This window comes from Pygoscelis adeliae, unplaced genomic scaffold (genome assembly GCF_000699105.1).
Source record: "Pygoscelis adeliae isolate BGI_AS28 unplaced genomic scaffold, ASM69910v1 Scaffold186, whole genome shotgun sequence".
In the NCBI taxonomy this organism is placed as follows: domain Eukaryota; kingdom Metazoa; phylum Chordata; class Aves; order Sphenisciformes; family Spheniscidae; genus Pygoscelis; species Pygoscelis adeliae.
In genome coordinates this window covers 2,520,717-2,548,683 of record NW_008825071.1, presented here as the reverse complement: position 1 = coordinate 2,548,683, position 27,967 = coordinate 2,520,717, and the positions used below count along the sequence as shown (strand labels likewise).

The window sequence follows — 27,967 nt, the reverse complement described above, 5'->3', positions numbered from 1 at the left end:
ATCAGTCTGGCAGTATGCAGATGCTATTTTGTGATGTGCTCCAAGACACACACTGCCTTTAGGCTCCCCTGGGCTATGAAAGGCAGGTGGCGTATTCACGTTCTGAAAAGAAAGCTTCACTAATGACCTCGCAAGGTCTCCAAGAGATTTTTTTTCCTAGCTAATCAGCCGGACAAAGAATTTACTTTTGCTTAGGAAGGGTGGATGGTTGTAAGCCAGCTATGAGTGGTAAAGGGTAAATGTTAAAAATATTTTTAATATACTTCCATTTCCTGAGAGGTAAATAGTTCCATGCACAGTACAACGTGCTGTGGGGAAATATCGTTCCGTGTATAAGGCTGTTCAGGGACCAAGTACACAAGCATTGGTCCTATACAAATGCCTGAACTGGATTAGCAACTGTAATTTGTTGTGCCTCAAATATACATGCCCAGCACCATTTTCAAGGCTGTAGTACTTTGGCTCTTTTAAAGCCAAGGTGGGGAGTAATTATGGAGGCGTACGGCTAGTACAGAAGCATGCAGGTGAATTACCTAGGGCTTACTGGTACCACATGATACTGCTGCTACCAGGAAAAGCTGTAAAGGCAGATCTGTTTCTTCTAAGATTCCTACTGGGCAATATATGAACAAGTAGGACATACCTATTTTCTTTGCCTGTAACAAACAATTCATACCAACACAAAATTGACTAGCTCATTGTCAGGATGACAGAAAGCACAGAAAGAGTCTATGTCTATCAAACAGCTATCACCTGAAAACCTGCATCCTATTTATCAATGTCTTCAGAATTTGTAGCACATACAAATTAAGAATCAAAAGCATATACTGATTTTTATATTATATGCTCCTAGAAAATTTAATAATAGCAGTTTGTCTGTAATGCGAATAAAACCACATGTGAATAAGCAAGGCTTTTCAGTCAAATACATTAGTTGGTCATGCACATTAACATAAGTAAGAACAAAGATAGCTTTCAATAAATCATTTCTCTTTCCTCTCTACTTCTTTAGTCATGTGATTCCACATATACATTTTAAGAAAGGCTAGTACTAACACCCACAGTCTTTATTTGGATTTTATCTGTAGAAAACGTTTCTGGTACTTCAAAAAAATGGGAAGAGTTTGTGTGTGCATGTGTGTATGTACTCAATCGTATAAACATATACAGACGCACATAAATAAACACATATTTACATACTTTTTAGATATCGTCTGCTTTTTTACAACTGTTTCAGAGGAATAAAAAAACAATAACTTTGCTCTCAATTTTCCTGAGTAGCATCATCCTTGAAAGAAAGATCAGTTTTTGGCTGTTTTGTCTAGAATCTGCTCTCTTTCTCTGTCAGCTAAAGAAAAGAGAACTTCATGGAAGCAGCTAGCTGAGAACCTGGTCCTTTACCTCTTTGTTGGCTTACTACATCCTGAAAGTATCATGAGTGCACCATGAAACCATGGAGTAAAATATGATACTCTGCCTTTTCATTCACCCCATCTCCACCCTTGTAGATCATATTCCACACTTGTAGATACAGTAGTGTCCACAGATGAAGTCTGGAATGTCCAAGTGACGGTCTAAACTCTTACAAATAGATAAAACAAAGACCATATGAAATTGTTTTGCACTGCCCCAAGAAATAGCAATATCATCCTTTAGTCTTTGTTTCACATGGCAGAAAATTGCTTTAATTACCACCAACTTGTTGCCCAAAAGAAGATAAAAAAGCAACCCCCTCCAAAAAGAGAAACCTCCTATGTCCCCTACTTCTTCAGCAGCTCAAATTCTCAAATTAATAACAATACTCCAGCAACCCAAAATCCAGAAAGATAGAACTCACTGGCAGAGGCACTGCCAAATGCTAATACATCTTACTAGCTTCTGGACTAGAGTTGGCTTGCAACTACCAGTGAGCGCACAGACAAAGCTAATACACCACTGTCAAATACGGGCAGCCATATTTGCGTCAATATATACAATCCTCTCCATTACTCTTCACAGGATGGCCAAGCTAGAGGTATGTTAATAATGCAAAAGAACCTTTTGATTCTTATGCGCATATTGCATAAAAGAACTATTAACACTGAACCAACAGAAGCATGGTATTTTCTCCACACATTTAATCCAGTGCTTATTCTTGACACTTTACTTTCATTTGACCCTCTGAGAAGAATATTTAACATTCAGGTGGGGACCCAGGTAGCGTTTTGTTGCCAAAACACAAAGGAAAAATGAAAAAGGAAAATTTTGCTTCAGTTAGGAGGGGAGGGGGAAAAAAGCAGAATGTGAATGCTCTATCAAGTTTTAATTCCAAAGTTTTGGGGCCTTTTTCCTCGTGTACCGCTTCCCCTTGCGCTGGTTCAGAAGGACGTTTGGATTAATATAGTCTCTTTGACACTGAAGTACCTTAAGTAATTCTATTCTCACAGCCACACTGAGTTCTTTTTGGCACTTGGGGTGTTGCATTGTTCCCACCCAGTTCCATGTATGCAACGGGAAATGAAAAACACACATTGCGGCGGGGGGAAATGAGAAGAAGAATTGTTCCTCTTTGCAGACCATGGCTTGAACGTGGTCTAGGGAGGAAACATCCTCATTGGAAAGATCAGAAGAATCACCTCAGTGGTTCAGGTCTGGGTACCAGGGAGTTCACCATATGACCCTCAAGCTCTGCGTACTCAAAACATTTACTCTCCTGTTGGCTGGTCTCTTACCTCGTCTCCATTTCAAGCTCGTCTCTTCTGCCAGTGAGCAAACATGTTTTTGATTTGTACGTTGATTGCTTGGATCAATGAATGCACACACTCCACCCCGCTCCTTGACCCCAACACCCACACGCACAAAATGCTTAATGACGCTCTTGTTCACAGGTTTGACATAGGTTGCAAGCACTGTCACATGCAAAACATCCACTTATAACTTTAAGTGTGCCAATAGCACTTACTGATGTTGTAACTGCACAATGAAGCTCAACTCTTGTTAACCAAACTTAAGCAAAGTCACTCTCGCTCTGTTTATAATGCAGGCAAAGCAAATCAGTCTGATGAATCTTAATTAAATTTAAATAAACTTTGGTGTAAAATGTAATGCGCATTTGGCCAATAGACCATCCAGTGTAAGAAACCCCAAGCAATAATGTTTTAATGCATCACACCCCTGTGATTTGAAGTCTCAGAGGAAATGAAGCAAAGTTTGCTTAAAAAATGCATCTCAAACCATCTCATACTTTCTTCCTATGAATGTGCTTAACTGTTGGTGTTATGTTAATAGAGTCTACCTAAATAGTCTCCTAATCACTTGATAAATTGCTTAATAAAGAAGTAACTTCCATAGTTGTCAATTGGTTACGTAATCAGCAAGTATTTGCTATCCATCAAACAGCAGCAGCAAATTCAACTGCAAAACACCAGACTATACCAGGGGAATAGGAGAGCAGGAGGAAGATAAGGGAAGAAATTAAATTCATATTGTTAGCATTTCATGTCACCTGTACAGACAGTATTTTGATATTGATGTAAAGTCAATTTTATCCCTGCTGCCCAGCAGAGCTAGCAATCCTCTGCTACAAGTTTATAATACACTCAACTCCTCTTCTGAGCTGCTGGAAGATACAACAGGATCAGAACCTAAAACTGATCTCACCACATGACAAAAGAAATAAAAAAAACCACCCACCCCAAACCACCACCACCAAAAAAACCCCACACAAGAAACCCTTTTACTATTGCTTTGGATATTTTGAGAATCAAACTATTGCCAGATCAGCCCTAATATCCACTACTTACTACACATCTATAAGAAACCAGCACTAGCATTTGGGGAGATATGGATTTAAACCCTCCCCATTCAAAATATTTTTGGTTGTTATTTCCCTGGAGATTTTCAATGAAGGAAAAAAAAAAGAGTAACTGCCACCAAATCCAGATGGACCCCAGATACAGAAACATATAAAGTGAGAGAGATGACTGAAAGACATAATGAAAGAAGCAGCTCTGAGTCAAATTTGGCTTTGTTTGGGCTACGATGTCCAATACTACTGCTGAATGTGAGGCAGATTCTGACTAGAACCTACTGCAAGTTTTCTGGCATGCTAGAGGTACCTGGGCCAGTTTCTTCTGACCTTCACTTAGGACGTACTATTCTGTCGGTGAATAGGATATGCACTCTATCCACGTTGCAGCGTGCTACCTTTGCACACAAACAGATAGAAGCAGCGGAAGTCACATCCTCTAGCTTCATGCACCTATCCCCGAATCACCTTTTGAAAGCTACATTGTCAACAGAAAGACAAGGTTCCTTTAGGCACTGAATTACATATCAATGTCACTGATATCTTTATTGCCCGCTGACTTCACAGGACTTGCTCATTTCTTCGTGGTTAAGCCCACAGGTCAGAAGCAGGAGTACAGATTGTGTTCTTTGGCAACAGGAGGACAAGAACTATCACTCTAAAAGAAGATGGTTCAGCTATACTTCATTTTGTGTTTTCAAGCTACTGACAGATAAATAGAGGACTCTGGATAAAAACCTTGGTGTTTTAAACCAGCAGGGACTTTACTAGTCATTCCAATGGAAACACGCCTTTAAGTCACCTTGCTTAAGAACACAGTTAAATATCTCCAATGTTTTCACTGTGATTTTAAAAGCCAGGACAGGTATGACACTTAGACTAGCAATCTGAACACTTAAAATAATGTTAAGCATTGCAGACCACAGTAGTAATATGCCGCAGTAAAACTGAATCTTTACAGCATGCCTAGGTACATCTCTTGAGTCAAGTGAATACAATGTTAAAACATGCTCTTCAGAGATTACAAAATAAAAACGAGAAAGGAAAACAAAGGATGGGAAGAGAAGAAAGAAGAGCGAGGTCTGCGGTAGCTACAGGTGAAGGTAAGCTGTGGCTAGCCGTTAAACTGCAACTTGCCACTTTGTGGACAAGAGAGGTGTCAGGGAGCAGGTACAGCAACCGTGCAGCAAGCAAAATACCTTCACTGTGCTAGAGAGGGCGCACCGTTGGCTCACCTGAGCAGGCTGTCTACCGATACACACTGTTTCTCTTTCAAGACTTCAGCAGTGCCTGGCAAACATTAGTGCTTCTTTTCCTTTAAAAGCCTTAGTCTTTTAAAAATTTTCTGCCAGATCATCTATACCTGCCCTCTCCAGTTCCTGCATCAGACCTTCTTCCATTTCCAGACTGAATCTTTCTTAGTAACGTAACATCTCAACATTACAACAGGGTTTGCTTTTGGTCCCTCAAAATAAAATCATGAGCACAAGAATCACCAAACACACACCAAATTTTTACCAAATGGCAACATAAATGCACAAGCAAAGCACTACTTGTGTGTCTGCATGTCTGTCTGGCCGGACAGACAGGCAGTACTAGATCTACCCAGTGAGAATACTGGGCGAACAAATATTTATTGAGAGTTACTCAGCTGTGATACAGAAGGGGATTCATGGCATGGTGCATCTGGACTCTGCTCATTTTTTATGAGATAATTGCGCCACGGACTACCTCAAACACGGCATGACTGAAGGATTTGCCTTTTAAATTTGAAAACATGGAACGGACAGGAATTAAATCCGTCATGCCTCCGTGTAGCACACAAAGGAAGAATAATATAAATAAACAGGCAACCAGAATGGTGCAATAAGAACAGGATTAATCCAAGTGTGATTAATTCAGTGTCAGATTAAAATTGATAGTGCCAGCTGTATCGGGTCCATTCTGCCGCATTATTCTCGCCTGTCATTTTTTTTGTCCATCTTCTTCCCATCTCCTTGGTGGATAAACCTGCAGGAGAGTCAATTGTCACATACATGGATTTAATCATATTGTCCACAGTGTTTGGGGGCCTTGCCTTCAGCGATCCATGACTAATTGTTGTGGTAATTTTTCAATCATTAACAGCATCGCATATGCTGCAAACAAATCCCACGGCACCCACTAAAACCCCAGTGGCAAGAGGTGCACACTCCTTCATGAAAGCCTCGTGCCCCGTCCCCCTCCCCTCTTCCCCATTACACAGCCATCAATATGCTGTCCCTCGCCTTTGGGAGGCGAGGAGAGAGGCAGAGCTGGCTGTGCACCGGCAACTCAGACGCTTGGTATTACTGCCTTCAAGGAAGGAGCGCTGCAGAAGGGGTGGGGGGAGAGGAAGGAAATTAAAACTCCATCTGGGACGGCTGACGGGGGTCCTGTCCTCCAGGCGGCTTGTTCTCCATTCACTCTCCATCGAGCTGGTGTGCTGCATCGAGTGCCCTTTCTCCGCGTTTCAGCTGTATTAGCGATCTCCATGGCAACGGCTGGTCCTCATCTGCCGCAGCAGGCTGCAGCCCCGCTCCCTCCCGTGTCAGGCAGGCCACGGATGCACTGGTGGGACGAGATCTGCCCTGGGGGAATCCCCCGGCTGATTGAGGCATTGCTCTAACCACCTCATCAACAGCAGTGAACCAGATCATATAAACCCATCCGCTTTTCCCGACTCCGATAATGACACGCATTTACCAAAAAAAAAAAAGGCAAGCCAAAAGCTTCTCTCTCGCTTCAAAACCAAATAAAAAACACAAACAAATTGCTGCACCAGCAGCCCTGCAGCAGTAGAAAGGATCGGTGCCACAGTGGTTTCAAGGGAGCTGTGAGGATTGCACAGAAGTGCCATTGCCTGTCCAAGCTAAATGAACTAACTGACCCTCCAGCTCAGCTGGCAAAAAGCTTGCCTGGGGAATGAGGAGGCCAGCGTTCCCAGTCACCTTTCTGACTTCTTGTCCTGGATTAATTTATTCACCGGCATGCAAGCCAGCCTGCGCTGACTGAGGTGCACAACACCCTCCAACGGTGTACGCCTGGGTGCCTGGAAAAACAGTATTCGGTTTGCAGCTTTGAATGGACTGACTAGATAATGTCATGCTCTCACCCTCCCTCACCACCCTGTTTCCTAACACGTTAGCATATTAAGCTGTTTTATGCGCCTGCTTATAGACGATGCATATCAGCATCCTCAAAGAAGACTTGAAAAATTTGCAAGCAAATTTTCAAGCTTCAATGCAGCCTCTCTGCTTTGAAGAGACCACTTTAAAACAAGGTGGCATTTCAGCAATCATCCAGGTGGATTTAGAAAATGCTGATAAAACATTTAATTATTGAAAGCCGTGGTAGCAGCAGTAGTGAGTATCGAAATGTAGATGCAGGCAAAGGAGGAAAAAGAAAAAAAAAAAAGAAGAGAAATAAGAACTAAGAGCAAAACAAAGCAGGATTAAACAAAAGCAGGAGCCCCCCTGCTCCCTCGGAGTGGCAGGAGAGAGAATCTCTGGCTACGCAGAGGAGTAAACAACAGCATCTTTGACTTAGCTTCTGATTCAAGCCATAAGGAAGCAGAGGGAGGGAAAAATCCCGTTCTTCCCGCGTGCTTTTGACAGTCACGGCACCGGCACTCTTATGCAACCGTTACATAAGTTGTGACAGGACCAGCACCTTTACCTCTCCCGGCCCGGGCTCCCAGCAAGCAGGGCTCCCAGCAAGCAGGGCTCCCACTGCCTCCCCAGCCACTGCGCAGGGAGGTCACGCTCTCCTCTGCTCGCCCCTGGGTTGCAGATGAGGTGTGATACACACATACATAATAATCCCTTGCACTTTTATTTTTTTTGACAGCTCTCTCCCAACATCCATGGGTTGCTTTCTGTGAGGATGGGGGAACCCTTAGTGGCACACAATTGAAATAATCTTTTTTGCTTTTTCCCCCCCCTCCTTATCCCAGAGAACGCTGTCCTCTCAAGGCCAAAAGAAAGGGTAACAACATGTAAATAGTTTCTTAATTAAATTTCTGCACGTAGCTGTATCGCTGTTATACCATGCTGCATCGAGTTGGTGTCACTGACAGAAAAGCCACATGAAGTTTATGGAACTGCCTAGAGCCTACCATACATGACAAAAGATCCCAGCAATGGCAGATGGCATGTGAATCACTGTAAAGGCAATTAGCAGCTAGCTGCCGGATTTTGATGTGCTGGGGAGGACAGAGGGGGTTTTCTCTGCTCCGAGCAGTTCTCACCAGAGGGGCTGGAAATAGGCATTAGTCTCACTTTGCCCCCACAGAGTCTTTGCAACCAGTGTTGCTGGCTTTGAGGCTTGTGGTATCACTAGGTACCTATAAGCACCCAGTGCAGAAAGATTTGCAGCAGCAATAAAAACGCTGCCTTTTTACCTTGATGAGCACAAGTCACAGCTGCTGCGAGCAGAGTGTGTTTTAAGCAGAATAAAAAAAAACACCTATGCAGCAAAGGACTGCAGCCACCAAGCCAAGTGCCGTGAAAACATTACAGAGTGCTGTAAGCAGTGATTGAAAATGTATCAAAAACACTGAATGCTTCTAAGCAACAATGACAAATGGATTCTGGAACTCTTCAAGTTGGATACCTCTCAAAATGAGTTTGTACAGTAGACAACGGTCCTAAATTTTGATCAGAGAGCTAAAGCAGCACTCTTCAGCATGAGCCTTGTCAGCATGTATCTTTATCTTCAAGTCAGTAAAAAGAATAATATAAAAATGTACTAGTAAAATAATGCCCAGCAAAGGTCTCATTTGTGTGGCTGCGGTGCAGACCTTGGATAACACCAAAGCAGGGACGTTATTGTGGGCAGTCTGACTGACAGCACTGTGACCAGTAACACTCAGAAGGCTACCAGCTTAGTTAGGAAGCCCAAGGTGACAACTTACATCAGTTTTTCCTACACTTGCTAGTTTGTCTGCTTATTACTTGCCAGGTCAGTGCTAGTTTTTGTGAGCTCTGTAGCAGGGATTCTTTTGTACTTTTTATTTGCTCAGTGTATGCTCAAGAACAATAATCCCTTTGGGGGGGGGGCTCTTTGGCACTGATACAATTAATAGCATTAACTACAAAACCCCACAGCCTTGCAGCACAGGTGCTCTGCCTCTGGAAGCACAGCATCTACTAACCCTTTTTGCTGGAGGAGAAGCTCTAACAACTATCACTGATAAGTGGACAGCCTTGCTTAGTCCAGGTAAGAAGGGCAGCATACCAGTTTGTATTTTTCCATCCCAAACTAAGCATGCTGGTAGGTATTCAGCAGAGGCTGGATGATGCTACCTTTCAAAGAGACAAGATGCTGTCAGTAACCCTCTCATCAACATCTCGCTTCCACATCAGACAGCTCTTCCTATGGCCTGCTCGGTTTTGCATTTCCCAGGAGTCTGTACTCCCAACGTTATGCCAGCCCTACTGCATGCCATTTGGCATCTGTTTACAAGCCACTGCACGGTGTTGGTGGTGGTGCCATGGGTTGCTTACTACTCACTAAAATCCAAGGCTGGGCAACTCTAGTTCTACCAACTACTGCACTTAACTGATGCCCAGGCTACTTTGCACTTGCTGACTGTCTTCCATCAGTAGGTATGACAGCATTTTGCAACTACTAATCAAGCCTGAAACAACAGTGAAAAGTCAATAGGTTATCATCTCCATTTTGTACACAAGTAAATTGAAGACGACTGTGAATGCAACAGAGATATCAAGTTCAAGCAAATCCTACTGAGTAGTTTTATTACAGACATCGGTCCTTCCATGCAGTTAACTATGCATAGTTAACAACTATTTGTTGATAACAACTATATCTGCACAACTTGTGCAGAAAGCAAACACCAAATCAAATAAAACCATTTTTAGCAGTAAGCATCTAATCTTATTCAGTGCAGAAAAAGTGCTACATACTGTATGTACATGATTACTAATCACCAGGAAAGAGAAAAATTACATATTACTATATGAAATTGCAAACTATTCTGCAGATAGAACCAAGACTACAAATATAATTAGAAAAAAACCCAAATGTTTGAGAACTGATTTGAAAAGCTATCAATTTTATCATATATAGGAATCTTCTACAATAGGATCAGCCCTAAGGATCTGACTGCTTTGGTATTTTGCCAGCTACAGAAACCAGAGGCTGTAATTATGCAATAACATGGCTACAGGTGATGTTTCAGCAGCTACAACTCATGTCGTCAGTGATCATCTTGACACATGAAGACTGATACCCCATGTACATTTTAGTCTTGCCTAGTTTGACAGCATCTAATCATATTAACTATAATGTAGCATGTGGAATTTGAGTACCATTGAATTCCAGAGAAATTGTTAACATGCAATTTTGGAGGGTTTTCCAAGCTGTTTGTAATGCATCAGTCCAAGTGTACCAAGCCAATCATGTTATACAAAAAGAAAACAACACTTTCAAAAATAAAATTTGTGCCTATTAAAAAAAGCCTTGTGAATCTCACAGAGTCCTCACGTAACACTGGAACATACTTTACTCAATGTTTGTTTTGCTTCTTCCAGCTCAGAGCTCCTCAGGTGAAAAGAAAACCAAAAGAAAAGCCCAGCACTAGCAAACTTTCTGAGCCAGGGATCAAGCTTAAAATGTTCAGAAAAGGATGTTGTAATGAAAAAGCACATAAAAAGAAACACATGAAGTGAAGAGTTACCTTCCAAGTGGAAGGTGACAAGGTAGCAATAGTGTTGCCCTTACTGGGGACAACCAACCAAAGAGGGCCACTCTCCGAGTGGATGGCAAGGTGACATTGGACAAGTCACTATACTGAGCTGTGTCACAGTTTCCCCTTCTGTAAAACATGTCTAACAATACAGCTTTTATAAAAACTGTTAAGGCATGCCGCAGAAAAGCACTACATAGCAGCACCATTTTTATTACCATCCAACAGAGGGCATCTAAGCAGAACAACAAAAATTGGCCATGCTTCTTTCACTGCAGACAGCCAGAGGCAGTGTTCCTCTCAATTATGGTTTCTCCACATACCTTAAAAAGCGAACAAAAAACCAACAAAACAACCAACCACCACCAAAAAAACCAATGGGTTCATCAAACAGAGGTTTCAGATAGATGCACTTCAGCAGCTGAAGAGGACACAGTGCTAGCATATCTATACATTAATACTTTCTCAAAGCTATGACACCTACAACAAGTGATCCAAGTCTGGAAACGTGCCAAAGCATCACATCTTAAGGGTATTTGCATGATAGCCAACAGTGAGTGAGGAGTTTTCAGTAAGGTAGGGCTCCACTGAGGGAAGCTTGAAGTCTAGTAAGGCTAAGGAATAGCAGAAGAGGAATGCAAAGTCTTGGGAAAACATTGGTCTTCCATATATGCCTTTCAAGCCATCAGACTTTACAGCTTATCTTGAGTTTTCAGTTGACATGTCCTTAAAAGAACAAAACCAAACCTCCCTCTAATTTCATTTAGGAAAAAACCCCAACAAAACAAACAAAAATAAAAAAGGACAGTGTGATACCTCAGACCTTTTGTCTGTTCCAGTTACAGCTGCTACTATGTCTTAAACTTCAGCTGTCAAGAAACAGCTACATCTTTTTTATTCCCCATTTTCACCAGTGCTCAACTCCTCATACTTATTCCTAATACAGCATTTTCCTCCAATTCCACCCTTAGCCTCACCATGACTCCTCATCATGCTTTTCTGCTCTCCTAGAGGAAGACTTCAGCCTCCATTTCACACCTCTGCAAAAAAGGCAAGCAAGTCCATACGCCGGATTATCCAGACTAAAACTGTCATTCTACAAGAGCAGGCAAGAAAATCAAAGTCAATGGACCAGGTCGCAGGCCCTCAATGGAGGCCTTCAATCACCTGTCAAACACCTTTCCTGTTCAAGGCATGTGTCCAGAACCAGGAGTAAAGCAATGCCTGGGACAAATCCTAGCCCTCCAAATCCAGTGTCTTGCTCTTGCACAAGGCTTCCACAGCTAGTGGAGAACAGAGCTGATGAGCTCATGCAGGCATCTCCCCTGCTGTCACACTTCCTTGACACAGTTTCCTCAGCTGTGGTTTGAAAATCATCTTGGGGTTGTCCTTCAGCTGCCAGCATACTTGCTGCAATTACTCCCTTCCACTAGGAAGCCTTTTGGGCGTCTCCAGGGAGCCTGGGAAGGCCCTGGCAGCTCTGTATTGCACAAACATGCGGAACACATAAAAGAAATTACAGATTCAGTGCCCCTTAGTTCATCTTCCTTAAACTCCACCTGTGAATTGTACAGTCACAGAGCTTTTCCCTAACTTAAGGTGCACGCATTTTTCTTCAAGCCCCATGAGAAGAGAGATAATGAAAGGCAGATGGGAGTAAAGCAGCAAAAAGGTCACTGTAGGGGAGCTCTAGCTTTTCAAATTTGAGCCTTTCAAGGAAAGAGTTGCTGATTTTCTCTTCCTGCAGAGTATCATAAGGCAGCAAGAGGTCATTGTAGGGGAACACTGGCTTTTTCAAAGTTGAGCCTTTCAAGGAAAGAATTAATGATTTTCTTACTGCTGAGTATCACACCTGCAGGTATGGTGGAAAGCACGGAAGACAAGAGGCTGTCTGTTGAAAATAAGTGAAGGAAAGGCTCTGCATTTTTTGGGATGGTTGCGACTGTGTTTCCACCTGTAAGAATGATTATGTTAATTTAGTCTACGAAAACAATGCCAACCTGATCTCATGCTCTGGGCATGCCTGTTGCAAGTGGCTGCTGTTCCTTCCCTTCCCCTGAAAACTTTTAAACCCAATGGCCAATTTAATGAAGAACACCAGAAGGGGGGAGGTCTCTGGTGGCTGTTAAAAAATTTGATCTAATTATTGACCCGTGAAGAAGAGGCAAGAATGTGAGACCATTCTCTGTCCGACATCAGAAAGCCCACAGAGGTCTATAGGAAATGACCTATAGTTGCACTACTCCTGCAACTGCTCCTAAACCTGGTTTAGGATGACCCAAATTTCCATGTCTCATCTTCTGATTGCACTCCCTTTTGTTTTCAAATACCATTTTCTTAAAAGTATCCAGTAGAAAACTCCAGGGCGACGCCAGTGTTCATGAATGGTCTGTAACGTAATGATTAAAAAAAAAAAAATCAGTTACCAGTCATGTGTATGTAAAAATTATGCCCACTGATGATCCTTCATACTCCCCTACTCTCCCTCCCCTGTTTTTAAGACTTAGTGCTTCTGTGGCAGCCACAAAGATGATAAATACAGAACTGCTGATGGGGCACCTCAAAAATCATTTTGTTTGCTTTTCACTGAATTAGTCATATAATATTGAGTGCTTCTTTCTCTCCATCCCAGGATGTACAGGTTTGCTTCTACGGAGATTATTTTGTATTGATTAACAGCAGAGAAGCAGAAACAGCACAAATTATACTTTTTTGAGCTAGAAGCAACTCTGCCTAGCATCACATGCTGCCAAAACAAAGCAGCAGCTTGTTCCTTGTCTCACTAGGACAGTAGCTCATAGGGTCACATTTAAAGAAATTCAGATAGTACCCGAGTGATGCACTGGTGAGTATTATAAAACAAAAAAACCCACATACATGGCATAGAACAACTTAGGAAATCTACAGAGGATGCTACAACATTTGTCTACTGTTTGCTTACAGCTCCTCCAATCAGCCACATGCAGAACATGGCAAATGCTTATGCGCAGTCTGCTCCACTTCACTACTGATGTGTGAAAGCTGATAGAATCACACAACAATAATTTTTGTTTAAAACTACTGTACAACTAAATGCATCTTCAGATGGCTTAAGTGTACTCCAACTTCCTGTTCTGGAGTGGCTCTAGTGAATTCCCACTTTCTTTGTTCCTATTGCTCACATGCCTATGATGTGCAAGAGCTGCCATCTGGTTAAGTTATTAAACCTCCTCTAAACATGGCCAGGACCTCAGATGGCGAGGAACCATACAAACAAATAAATAACCACAAGGGGGCAAGCACAGGACAATCTGCCCCTCGTGAGCAGAGAACCCTAGAGAAAATAACCTCTCCTTCATAAGATGAACTGCCAGCTCTTATTAAATAAAAAGAGCAGCAGCAAGTGCCAATACAGGTAGAGTACAGTTTTCCTTTCCAAGATCACCAGCCTTTATTCAATAAGAATAGAAAGCAATTTAGCACTTGTAAAAGTGAGTAATTCTGCCCATCTTGATTGTGATACGATAGGTTCTAATACAGTAGCAGAGATATGTTGGCAATTATAGTTTCTGCTGTGAGCCATGCAGTAGTATTGTATTAATATATTTCTCTAAGATGAAAAAAGGACTCCAAGTCAGGAGTTCACCTTTGACTGTTACTTTTGTTAAACGTGCTAAGCAAGTTTAAACTAATATGAGAAAAGGATTCCCCTCACTGTACTTCTTATTTTGGAATAATTCATTAGCTAAATACTTTTCAACCCATACACTCAAAGATTAAGTCCTAACTGGAGTTACTTGCCTTATTTAAATGGATCCTACAAACTTTACTTCTATTATAATCCCCACTGCTATTTTGTGTCAAGCACTGTTCTAAAAGAAAACTCAGTAAATCCACTTTATTTTTTTAAAAAAGAAAAAGCTCTGAATTACAATGTCAGTGACAATCCCTGTCATTAGCATAAAGACGACTGGTACTTTTGAATGAGTGACTCAAACTTCAGGGCTGGAAGAAATATTCTTATTTTTTCCTGTCTTCTCACAATTTTAAGATAAAGAGGAGATAAAAGTTATTGCTCTTTGCAGGGTGAGGAGCTGAAGAGCTCTAAAACTGTAGGAACCAGCTTATGGGCTTTTTGCTGGGATTTTTTTTTTTTCTTCTTTTTTCTTGATAAAGCCAACATTTTGACTCAGAGAATACAGAACTTGCCAAGATTTTCAAATATTCAGCTGAAGTTTTTAAATAATCCAAATGCCCTCAAAAGCAAGGAAACCAACAAGCCCTTTCCTCCCCTCCACTCTCCATTTGGCCAAAAAGAAAATATGAGGTATGAGATGACTTCCGCGGTTACCTCTTAAATTCCATTTGTTGTTATGTACAAAAGTTTCCTGGAACTCTGCCAGAATATTTAGGATCAAACTTATTATTGATGCTCACCGCATAATCATCAGACTACATAATTTATGGCATCCATTCTGCTCAGGAAAAAGGAGACATTGCTTTAATATCTATTAGTAATCTGTCACTGTTATTTACATGAGGAAAAAGTGTTAATAAAGGCTGGCATTTTTCCCTGATTCATTTCAGGTGCAGCAGCAGATCCTGCTCAAAACTGGCTGGTACGCTGCCTGGAACGGGTTGTCTCCTCTCTGCAGCTGTGCTGCGGATGCCTTCCAGCAGCATAGAGATGCCAAACCTGTTCTAGACTCTTTCCTTCCTTCTGGAAACATGATTATCCTTCACAGCATAATCACCTCGTTCTGAACACCTTTTTATTTACGTGTTGTAGGTTTTATCTCCTCTGCTGCTCGTAGACACTGCCTGTTTATGAATGCTGAACAGGAAAGCAAATCTGGGTATCTGAAGATGAAGCCCAAGCAAAACTGAGGCTAAGTTATTCTTTGTAATACAAGCAAAAACAGCACCAGCGGAGCCGACTTATACACTTTTACAAAGCTAGAGTTTATAATAACATGAAAGGTTATTCTGTTGGCAGGCAGTAATGACAGAGAAGCGGTGGCCAAACTCTGGCTCTTGAGCTGTTCTGTGTTTGCTTACACGCAGTTCAAACAAAAGGTCCCCAGCCAAGGCTCGCCTGCCTGGTCAGCAGTGGATCAGTATGCACTGGCACACAGACGGCTGGGTAATCCGATCTTCTCAGCCTCCAGCCAAAATGAGCCATGAGAGGCTGGTGCCGCTGGCTCAGCCTGGACTGCTGCCACAACCGGGCCATCATCACTGGAAAGCCACTGCTCTCTCCCAACTATGCGACACACTCAGGTTTCCCTTCCCCACTCGTCGCCCTCTTAAGACATTTGCCTCACGACTTAACTGGAGACTCTGATAAATGGTACGGAGTTGGGAAGGCTGACCACCCATACAGTACCACTGGTTTGTTATTTTCGTAGTACAATAGCAGAGCAGAGAGGGGGAGAGGCGTGTGTTCAGCCTCCAGCAGTCATGCAGGAGACCTGTGTTCACCCAATTCCTCTCATCAACTAGAAATCTGAAAGACAAGAAATGATGCACAATAGACACATCCTAACCAAAACCTCCCCTCCAGAAAGGAGAAATCAAGTTTGTATTTGCGGTCTAGTAAAGAGAAATACTTCCCAAAATGCTTGATCTAGTATCAGCTGAACTGAAACTATCTCAGCTGAGCTTTGTGTAGCAGAGTCAGGAACAGTTAGAGACATGCCTGTAAAATCTCTTCTCTACCCTCAGCTGGGCAGTCCTGAAAAATGTCCTGGGAACTGCAAAAATGAATACTGCAACGCAACAAAAAAACCCGCAGGGTATCCTAGCCTGATGACGAATTATATTAGTCTCATTGGACCAACTCCTGGCTGATTAAAAACATTCAGCATTCATCACATAACAGTATAGTAATTCAATAGTATTATTTAGCTGTATTTTTGTTTGCATAAATAAAGCCAAGAGAAACACCTTCTCTGTGCTGTAAATTGTTGCTCTTCAAAGTTTTTGAGAGTAGCACTTTCTTTTACTTGGTAACTGCTTAATAAACTACATCCATCATTATTTAGTCTTCTCTTGTGTGTGGTGCTCTAGTCCTCCTGCTGGATCCCAAGAGACAAATCATAGTGAATTACTAAACCTTTAATTTACTTTTGATTAAAAAAAACTAAAGGGAAGGAGAGGCAATACATACACATGGGCAAACTGCTTCAAAGGCAATAGAAACTTTGGAAGATGCAACTGCGCATCCTCCCACTTTTTTTTTTTCTTTTTTAGATTCCAGATGGACTAAAATCAGCCTCATGTATAGTAGGGAGAAGCTTTCATTCGCTGGATGGAAAGACATACCATGCACCAGTCAGTCAAATAACCACTCTCGCTGGCTTCAAGGTTAGTGTTAGACTGAGTTAACCCTCTTTCACAGACATTTTTGTGCAGGAGAAAATGAGGCATGAAGACGAAGTAGTTTCCTAAATTGTGAAGATAAGGAACATAAATTCCAACTAAAAATGTAGTCTTGCGCCATGAAAGGGAAATTATCCTCTAAATCCATTGACAGTACTACTCCAACATTCAGCTGGCAAAATCATATGGAGCCACAAACTCAAATGGCCATCCAAGTTCTGTAATAACTACTTACTTCAAGATTCAATCCTATACTTATTCTCCCACAAAATACCCCTGTAAATAACTAACACATTTCCCAGAAATAGGTATAATAGAATTGTCATAAAACGGAATACTGTATTTGTTCATTCTACGCAAACACATACAGATTGGGAGTAAGCTTCTATTAATTCTGTTGAAGAACACCAACTCTAACATACATAATGAATCTGTCAAAGGCAATAAAATCAGAGAAAGCAACATTTCAAAAGTTTTATGGGTTCCTTCTGGATGAAAAACCAGTTTTAAAGATAGAGCTGTAAATTAAGTAGGAGAAAACAGGCAAATTATCTTGACAAGGAAAAGGGAAGGGCGGAGGAAAGGTATAACTTTATAACACAATACACACACCAGACCTCATGGTATAGCCACAGGTAACAGAACAAGAGAAACAACAAACAAAACAATGTGCCCTTTGATTGACTGGAGCATCACCTCTGTGCAACTCTCTTCTGTGTTTTGGTTTACTTATCAAGGCAAGACCAAGACTTACTTCCAGTCAGTTCAAAAGAAACCAAAACAAAATCAAACCCAAAAGACAATCTTCATCCAAAAGCAGGAAGTAAACTCTCTCCAGTTTCTTCTTTGAGTGGGATGTAAGGAGATAGAAGAAATAGCTTTTCTATGTAAGAGTCATCCTAATTTAAAAATATATGCTCTTAAGAAACTTGGACCTGCAAAGTCCTGAGAGTCCAGATCTAATCCTGCAAAAACTTAAAAGCACAAGCTACGGCCCAGCTCAAGTGTAAATATGTAGCAATGCTGTATATGTTCCCTTTGCTGGACTGGGATGCCTAGCAAACCACCACTTGGTTTGCGATTGCGAAGGAGGATAGCACTAACTGTTAGTCTGAAGATGCTGAGAAAGCAGCTGATATTTCTGCTGTCGCTGGCTATGGGCAATTCCTTTTCAGCCAAGAGATGTGGCAGTCAACTAAGGATAGCTAATTGCCCCCCCCCCAACTTACAGGTCTGGGCCTTTATATGAACTATTCAAAGGTTAAAAGTCAAGCACGTGCTTAACTGTTTTGCTGGTAGCCACCGAGGTGACTACAATCACAGCTCCTCTCCTTGTACAGACAGGCTAGATCACCACAGATTTTTAGGCAAAATCAGGTCCTCTGCCCTATTACTTATTCCCTTTTAAACTGGTCAGCATTGTCTTAGGTACACACTTCTCTGGATGTGCTATGTACATACATTTGTGGGTCTATATGAAATGCTGCAGAATACAGACAAAAATTCAATCACACCTTTCTCTAAAAGCCTACAACTCCACACCAGCTCCATGTTTGACTGGCCAAAGCAAAATTTCAGGAACTGAGATATAAAGCTTGTATTCAACGCCAGTTTCTTCCACAGGCAACTTCTGAGACCCTTGGGAAGTCAAACTCAGATGCTTCCTAATTTCCCATTAATTTAATTATTCTGAGACATTGTCTCTTTGGGATATTCAGTCTACCTTCAGGTACCTGCCTAAATAAGGAGACCAGGCTCCCCCTGCAGCCTGTCATAGAAAGAGGCTGCCGAGCAGACTGATCCAGAGAACAAGCTCCATACATTCAAAACACACTGGAAGACCTTCTGTCTCTATTGCGTATATAAGGACTGTAGGAAAGCTAACTTTAACTAAGTCAGCTAAAGTCTTCGTCTGCAGTGTGCATGTGCATGTGTGTCAGCCTGTGCACTTTAGTTCCAGCCCATAAAAGAGGAATGATGGCACTTTGCTATCTCGTAATGGTCTCAGGAGAATAAGCACGGGACAGGCTGGGGTACTGCAGTGATGTGGTCACATAGGAGACAGACAGTGACCTAAAAAGAATAAATTTTAACCCCTGAGAGGTTTATGATGGGGAGCTGTGAAGCTTACACAGCAGACTTGAATCACTTTGGATTGTGTGGGAAGAACCAGCCCATCCAACAGTTTTACCTCGTGTTCTTGGGAGGCCCCAGGTGCTCAAGACATCAATACCTCTGTAACTTTAATTTCACCTTGAAGAGTTGCAGGAATGTATTTCAAATGCATTATATTTACCCTTATACACTATATCCATATAGACACATATAGTGTTAACTATTTGAAGGCCCCCGCAGAGAGCTGTTGGCATAGACAGAACATGGGTCTGCATACTATTTGAGCCATATGCACCATCTGCTCCAACATTTTAATGTAATTTACCAGGCAAGAGCTGAACAGGAAAAAAACCTGCTAGACGAAGATATTAAATTTCCCCTTCCCCAAAACACCCCCTGCTGCTTGATATATGAACGTAGCTCACCCATAACTAAAATTTGATTTAAGAACATATTCATAAATAAAAAATAAATAAATAAGTCCTGTGTCTGCAAGGTAACATTGACATAATTTTTCTGTTAACTACTAATCTGCTGCCCATGGAGAACTGTCCAAACTGATATTGCCAAAAACAAAACAAAAAAGAATGGACACATTAAGAACTTAAAATTGTTACTTCCCCTCAGGCAGCAATTTTGATGATCTTCAGTAAATGAGTAAAGAAATATTTATTTACTGCAGCATTGAAGCCAAACTAGTTCTATGTGTTAAGACTTGTATTTGGCTGAAGGTGGCAGCCCTGGGCCAAGTACTATTTAAATTTTGGAAAGAAGTCCTGCAACTGATCTGTAAAAGGGCTTCCAAATGGGAAAGCCTTACACTTCAAGAATCAGGTTTTACCAAGTAGTACACTCAAGACAAATAAGCTTCCACCTTTTAAAACAAAAGCAACGATACACAGAAGTTACACCAAACTCCCTTCATCATGTTCAACAGTATTCATGAAGATGTTTAGCCAAGGTTAGCAATTTTTTCTTCATTAGAAGTATGCAGAAAATTAACAAGAAATACAGTACTAGGAAAACTACCTTTGCTATGAGTTAATTCAGGATATCACACACAACTGGAAGACCAATGCCTAGCAACTTTTAAAACTATAACTGTATCCAAACCATTGACAAAAAGTTCCCTCCATAGCCTTAGAATCATAGAACAGTTTGGGTTGGAAGGGACCTTTAAAGGTCATCTAGTCCAACCCCCCTGCCGTGGGCAGGGACATCTTCAACTACATCAGGTTGCTCAGAGCCCCGTCCAACCTGACCTTGAATGTTTCCAGGGATGGGGCATCCACCACCTCTCTGGGCAACTTGTGCCAGTGCTTCACCACCCTCAGCGTAAAAAATTTCTTCCTTTTATCTAGTTTGAATCTACCCTCTTTTAGTTTAAAATCATTACTCCTTGTCCTATTGCAACAGGCCGTACTAAAAAGTGTGTCCCCATCTTTCTTATAAGCCCCCTTTAAGTATTGAAAGGCTGCAATAAGGTGTCCCTGGAGTCTTCTCTTCTCCAGGCTGAAAAACCCCTGAACTGGGGTTCAGCCTTACTGAAAGGCTAGTGCCTGCTCATTTCCTTGCTAACACCTTTACAATCTCCTACTATTCATGCTGGAAAGCTGACATTTCCTCTTCCAAACCCCTACACCATTCCCAACTACATTCAAGCTGATAAGCAAAAATAAATTAAGAAAATTAATAAAATGGATTTCTTAAAACTGTAAATATCAACATTGCTTTCTGACGTGGAAGGTAGAAAAATCTACGTACAGCAGGAAAGTCTTACCAACTCCTCTCATTGGTAGCCTAAATACAGCTGCCTTCATGATTCAGAATCTTAGGAAATGAGACCTCAACCTGAGCTCCCACCCAGAGCTGAATGGGTGTGTGTCAGGATGTTTCAAACCACCAGCCAGTGATCAAAAGCAATCATCTCTGGCAGTCATCGTACCAAAACCTCCCTTCATTTTTCAACTCAAGGCTCATTAAAGGTCAACACAGCAAAATGAATAATAAGAATTATCAGAAAAGGAGAAGAGAAGGCGAAGTCTTTATGCCAGTGTACAAAATCACCATATGCCCACAGCTTGAACATTACACACTGATCTCCTACAGCAGAAACCTGGAGAAGATGCAGGCAGGAGTGATCATGACTATCAGAACATACGGATCAGCTCCCACACAGGGAGCGACTGTGTGACCAGGACCCTTTGGCCTGGAAAGAAATCAGTGACGAGAGTTACAACTGAAAACTGAACAAATCCTGAGTGGCTTAAACAAAGAAAAAGAAACAGCTACTCCTTGTCTCTTCTCGCATAAGAGAGGAGCTTTAACTCTAACTTGTTGGTCAAAACAAAAAGGAAGTGATTCCTCATGCAAGTTAAGTTACGCAATTTCTTGCTACAAGACACTGCAGATAGTAAAGGTCTACTGGGACTCAAAAAACACTTCAACAAATGAATGGAAGAAAATTCCACAGTGACTACTGAAAACAAACGTACCATTTTTAGCTCAGGAAACAGACAGCTGCAGGAGCGTACCAGGGAAGGATCAGCACAACTATGCCTGTTCTACTCATCTTTAGGCACCCGCTTGGGATGCCATCATGATATAGGGATGTCCAGGACTTTGGTTTGATCTGTTGTGCCACCCTTAGGTTATTTTCTTGCATACCTCAGGAGTTCAAAAACATGATGAGAAGTTTTACCAAAAAATCATGGAATTCTTTCATAGGGTTTTTTTGTTTTGTTTGTGGGTTTGGGTGTTTCGTTTTTTGGTTTTTTTTGGGGGGGATTGTATTGCCCCATTGTTTGGGGTTTTTGTTTTTAAATGATTGGGGTTTATAGTCTCTTGGTTTTGGGGTAAACTAGTTCAATTTTCTTGCTCCCGTTCTCAGCTAACATATTCTGCAACATTGAGCACTGAGAACATTGCCATCGATTTCAATCAGCAAAGGATCACACCCTAAATGCTTCCAATTTCACAGGTACTAAGCAACAACATGTGATCGCAGCCTCTGAGTAAGCAACGTCCTGTATTCAAAGGTTTGAATCATATAACTCCATACAGATCTGGGAACTTCGGCACCTACCAATGAACTCCAGCTTTGCAAATCTTGGATAACAAACTCTTGAAGCACAGAAATAAATACCTTACATGCTGTTAACTGATACTAGTTCTACTGAACCATAAAATTTCCTTGTATTCTCATCATGGACCTAAAACTGAGAGTACTTGCTACTATACTGTAAAGTTTCCACATTTTTTCCCAGTGTTAACCAGAATAACTTAACTTTATATCAAAATTCATACATAACATTCCTATTAAAGTTATATATTCAGGTACAGTTTAAGATGAAAAATAAAGCACAAAAAAATGGAAAGTTAAACAGTACAGTAAGTTAGATTCTATACTTCTTATTGAACATTGATTATAACAGTGATCTTCTATGTTCACATAATACCGAATAATTGCTCTAGTTTAGCACCATCAGCCTTAGGGGAATATATAACATCTTTCCTTACAATTCAGTGCATCTTTGCAGTAGTGCATATTTTTTCAGCAATTATATAAAACCACTGTCATAGGGTATATGTTTTTCTTTTAAAAATAGCACCTACCACTGTTAGAAAAACATTCTCCATTTTGTTAGTAGTAGGAGACTTTCCTGAATGCAAACAACTCTTAAAAAATACTCAAAAGCTGGATTGGCTTTAATGGAAATGGTATGTACAGTCTTTATCAAATCTTATTTGCTTATCCACACACCAAGCAACGGAAACCTTGCTTGCTGTTAACACAGAAAATCTGAATGGTTCAGAAGACCGGATCATCCCCGCTACCCAATGAATGACTGAGAATGAGCCTGGCTGTCCCTCCCTGGGCAAATCCTGATCTGGTTTAACGTTTTAAGAATGTGAAATCTCAAGGGTGAGATAAAGCACTATGGAAGTCCACACACGATAAAGCAATGAATTGCAACAAGAAGTGCTGTTTTGTTCTGTTGCCTCTCATATCCAGGTTCTTTATCACACCTGTGTTGTGGAGATCTATGTCAGAAACTAGAAATCTGGTTTAAGAAGAATGCAGGGAAAAAAAAAAGAAAAAAGAGAAGGCCAGAGAGACGCTTCACACACCTCAAAAGGAAAAAAAGAGCAGAGTAAGAAAGCAGATAATGAAAAGTACTATCAATACATTTGAACATATTTGACAATTTTTCCCTATAACCAATGCATTTCTATTTACACGTACTAAGTATCTGTATCACGTTCTATTTAAAAGTGGTTGAAATCAAAGGAAGGCTCCTTCCAGAACATAAGAAGGCATCAGAAAAATTCAATAGGATATTGTCTTTCAGAAAAATAACAACTTAACAAATTAAACGCTGATTGCATGAGGCATTAAAGCTACAATAGAATTCTTCACTCAAGACTAAAAAAATCTTAATATGATCTGTCAATACCATCAAAATTTGCTGCATGAGGAGGTTAACCTCCAAGGAACTATAGTGAGGTTATTTTGGGCAGGGAGTCATCATCATACAACCTGCCCGTCCAATAGAAACTTCTGCCAACATAAAGAAACAGCTACTTAGGGGTAATGTCCTGGCCCCTTTGTGGCATGGACCTTGTCTTTTCATCCCTCCACAAGGCTTCTTCAGTTCTTCGCCATTTTTGTTGTGTTTCATATATATAATCATACATGAATAGATTTTTTTTCAACAAAATGAAAAGAAAAAAAAAAAAATCTGTGCTGAAGCATCCTGATTGTTTAGTTTATAACCACCATAGATAACCAGGCACATCCAACTTCTGCTTTGAGTCACTGTTTCCAATTGCCTCACAAACCAGACTTTCATGTTCAACCAATAACACACAAAACAAAAGGACTTGAGGATTTTGAAGGTAAAAGCTCTTTTGCTTTCCCTTAGGAAAATATTGTCTAACGGAAGGAAAAGCAATGCTTGCCAGCTAACATTACATTTCAAAAATACGTATTTTAATAGTCAATATCAAGCAAAGATACCCATAAAACAAAAATCCTAAACTGCAAGATATTAGAAATGTTATAGACTATATATATCAAAAAAACACAATTTCCACAAACTCATTGGTTTCTTCTCCAGTTTTTAATCAGCAAGCTGTGCAGTACACCATGAAAAGATCTTTCCACATTTGCCTGGTGAACTGGCACACCAAGAGTGAAATATTTCTCAGCACCAACTTAGCCAGCCAAAAAAAAAAGAGTAAAATGTCTCTTTTTCATTCACTCTTACTGAGTTGTTTTCTGGTAGAGCCCTTGAAGAGACGGAGACAGGAATGGGAATTTTGCAGTGCCTATTGTAGACATCTGACAAAGAAGAGAGACATAGCATCTAGGTTTAGGCACCAGTGCTTACTCCCTCAGAGGGCGTAGGTCTGTGGTGTGAGTCAGTGCTCTGAGGTTAGATGCTTTCATGTTGGGCAATAGGATACTTATCTATAGTTAAGGAATTTCATTATCAGTGAACAAATGGTGGGGATTTAAAAAAAAACCCAAAAACCAAAAAACCAAACCAACCCAAAACCAAAAACTACAGCCTAGTGTTTTTCTGAGTAGTTCAGCTCAGTTTCTTTTGCCTGGAAATCTCCACTGACTGAAAATAACACTGCCTCCTATAAAGATGAACAGGCAGTGTTCGGAACAAAAGGCACAAGGACAGAGCTATTGAGAAGTCACAGGCTTTCATCCCAAGTTTGATGAAGATCCTATTCCTTACTGATCTGCACTGGTTTAAAATGGAAGGCTTTCAAACTGAAACTTTGGTGTTTCAAAGAAATTTAGGGGCATGGGACCAGAGTAATAAGTAATATCCATTGATCATGGATACTGGAGGCATTAAGGATATTCTACAGGTAAAAAAAGGAAACTATTAAAAAACTACTGCTGTTCAAATGTGGCATGGCTTTGGAAGGCACTTGAGTTCTGCTAGCAGAAAAAAAAAAAAAAAAGATGAAGGAGCTAGGAAAGAAAATTTTCACCTTCATCCTTCTCCACTGAGAATCTCCTTTCTGGACTTGCAGATATTCAATTTTGGGCAAAACCAGCTTGCTGCCATAACACACACACACAAAAAAAAAAAATGTATGGGTAGGCAGGGAAGACTGGTGTTTAACTCTTTACCTGACTGAAAATGTGAACTACCTTGTCTTCATTGTTACTTTAAACCAAATAAGCTAATCGTTAGCCAACATAATTATTAGCCAAACTTTTTCCTTGCTTGTGGTAAACAGACTCCAATGCTTCAATAAAAATCACACTGACATACATTAGACTCAGCGTTTGTAGCCAAGTGTTTTTGCAGAGCTACTGGAGGGAGCAGAAAACCAAAACTGTGGCTACATAAAGTGCAATTCTCTCTAAATGAAGTGAAAAGTGATTGGCACTTCCATAACTGAGATTGCACCCTCTACAAATATCTTGTTAATAAAGTGAATCTCTCGTTCATTCATTCGTTTGTTTTAATAATACAAGTCTACAAGTCATTCAAAAGCTAGACTTGAGTTACTAAATTCACGAGTTCTTGCAAGATTAGAATTACAATGAATAGTTAGGAGAGTTTTGGTGCAGAAGGGATGCAATTTTGAAGACCATAATTCAGGAAGATGAAAAAGAGCTGAGGCAGAGTCAATTGAAAACTTTGACTGCTGCAGAAACCATTGGTGTTTCATGCACATTCATTCACACACACACACACACGCATACAGTAATTGTTTTGAGGCCACAGTTTAGCTCTTCACACACATTGAAGGAACCTAAACATAAGAATTGAGCAACATAAAAGCTTTTCAAGAAGAAAGGCTGGCCATTAGTGTTACATCTGATGGAAATAATATTACACAGTAGTCTTTCACTTTGGAGGCTGATCAGAAGCTGTATTATATTTACCACACCATGAACATAGTAACATGAGAAAGAATGTTAGCATAAACCATTAACCCATTGGGAAGAAACTCTGGAAGAGGATTTATCTTTTTAAAAAGAAAATGATCACACTAAAATACGTGCAAACTTTGAGGAAAACAAGGAGTGCCAAGTAACTGGGGCCAAACCTGAGCCATTCATAGTTATGATACTTGGACTTCAACAGAAAGAATTTCAAGCACGTGAAAATACAACAATAGCTTAGGAAACCAACTGCAAAAAAAAAAAAAATCAACTGAGTATAACTTGGCTATCTGAACGCACACTTGTGAGAATTAAACGGACCATATTCCAAAAGGCTCCCATACCTAATAAATAGTACTGGAAGACACTGAACGACAGAGGTCTGAGCACATGCAGTCTGCCCTGTGCCTACAAAGAATTGCCTATTCTCAGCTAATGAAAAAACAAGCATGTAAAGTTCTTTATATAAAAATAATCAGGAAAAAAAAACAATTTCTCGTCTCCTTCTTTTGTACTTATGTGTCAGTTTTAGAAAGCAAAACTCTCAGGTGACATTGCTCTGTAATAAATTCAATTAAAATAAAGGATGTCACTCTCAATGCAGTTTACAACCTTATAAATAACCGACCTGAGGAGAAAAGAAACAAAACAAAACCAAAAAGCAACCTACCATTTACCCAGCAACCAAATAACAATATGAAAGGTATCACATTCCTCTTTCTATACTTTAGAAATACAGGAGCACTCTGATATTCCAAATATTAGGGGATGCTATTTACTTACCATACTGTTAAATCCTAACTATGAATGCACTTGACATCTATTGGAAGAGAAAAAAAAAATGCACACCCTAATTCGTCAGCTTCTTTTTTAGAGCTGACATCGGCCTGTCTCCTTACTGCACGAAATAAAAGGCAAGCTTTCCATTTGCAAGCTCCAGATCGCTCACTCAATTGCTACACTCAAATCACAGCATGCAAGGCTGCATTCCACCTGAGGACTATTTGTGGCGGCTGCCACGAACAGAGATGTCTCCACTCACCAGGGGAGAAGGGAGCATTTCAGACTGTGAAGCTGATTGCGCTAGAAGTGTTTGCTAATAGAGATGTCAATGAAGCAAAGGAGTTTCAGTACCTGAGTTAACTAGCTGTTGCTCCATGACCCCGCAGCCCAGGACCTCCATCCATTCTCCTTGGAAGTGGATCTCCATCTCAAAGGAAGGGTGAGTAAATGGGAAGTAGCAGTCTACCCATCTGACTTGCAGTCCTGTAGCAGTGTTTAAAAAATAAATAAGTATGACGGGTGTATGCTTAAAAGGCCATCCCTCCAACCATCTGTAAAAATTGCCCTTCAACTAATGACACCAATTACAGCAATCCAGAGAAAATAAATAGCAAACAAACTAATTTACAACACTTGTGCAAGGTGGTAAATCTTAAAACTTGTGGAAAAAAATGACCATGTCTTTTCTAATACAAAAAACGCTTTGTGCGATTCAAGCACCCTTTGAAACCAAATCAATCATTTGTCAAACTCTAGCAACCACCTGGCATCAAACAAAAATGAGCCAAGATCATGGGAAAGTTAGTAATTTTGTTATTCTTTGCACCAAGAAATGACTAACTACTCCTCATCACAGGGAAAGCTAAGTCTTTTTACTTAGAGTTTTATGGATCAGCTAGGCAAGTAATTTTTTTTCATCAGAACCTATTTAAAATACAAAGCTATTCTTTCTGTATATGTTTAAATATGAAAGTTAAAAATAGATATTAATACACACAAAAATATATATACACACACAGAGTTGTACATTATTAAAGTATGCTATATACCAACACTCACAGAGTACTCTGGACCCAGGAGACGATAGTTTAACTTTGTGCGGATGTGAAGTGTAAGAGAAAGGCGCCACTGGGTAACTCCCCCTCCTCCCCAGCTCAGCACCTCTGAAGTACCACTGCGCAGAGCGAGGAAACCCCAGGCACCGAAGAGCCACGGAGCCAGAAGAGGGCAAGGTCTACAGTGCTGCCGAAAGCAGAGGTGTTGTCAAGGCCCT

At 40.7% G+C, this 27,967-nt stretch overlaps 1 protein-coding gene across 4 annotated transcripts in view; it reads right to left on the bottom strand.

Moving 5' to 3' along the window:
• The window catches only part of FARS2 (phenylalanyl-tRNA synthetase 2, mitochondrial), a 246,633-nt gene that overhangs the window by 153,565 nt on the left and 65,101 nt on the right, over nucleotides 1-27,967 (bottom strand). For all 4 annotated transcript variants that reach the window (XM_009326457.1, XM_009326460.1, XM_009326458.1 and 1 more), the window contains exon 4: nucleotides 27,046-27,177. In XM_009326457.1, coding sequence (XP_009324732.1) covers nucleotides 27,046-27,177 — 132 coding nt within the window. The remainder of the gene's footprint in view (nucleotides 1-27,045; nucleotides 27,178-27,967) is intronic.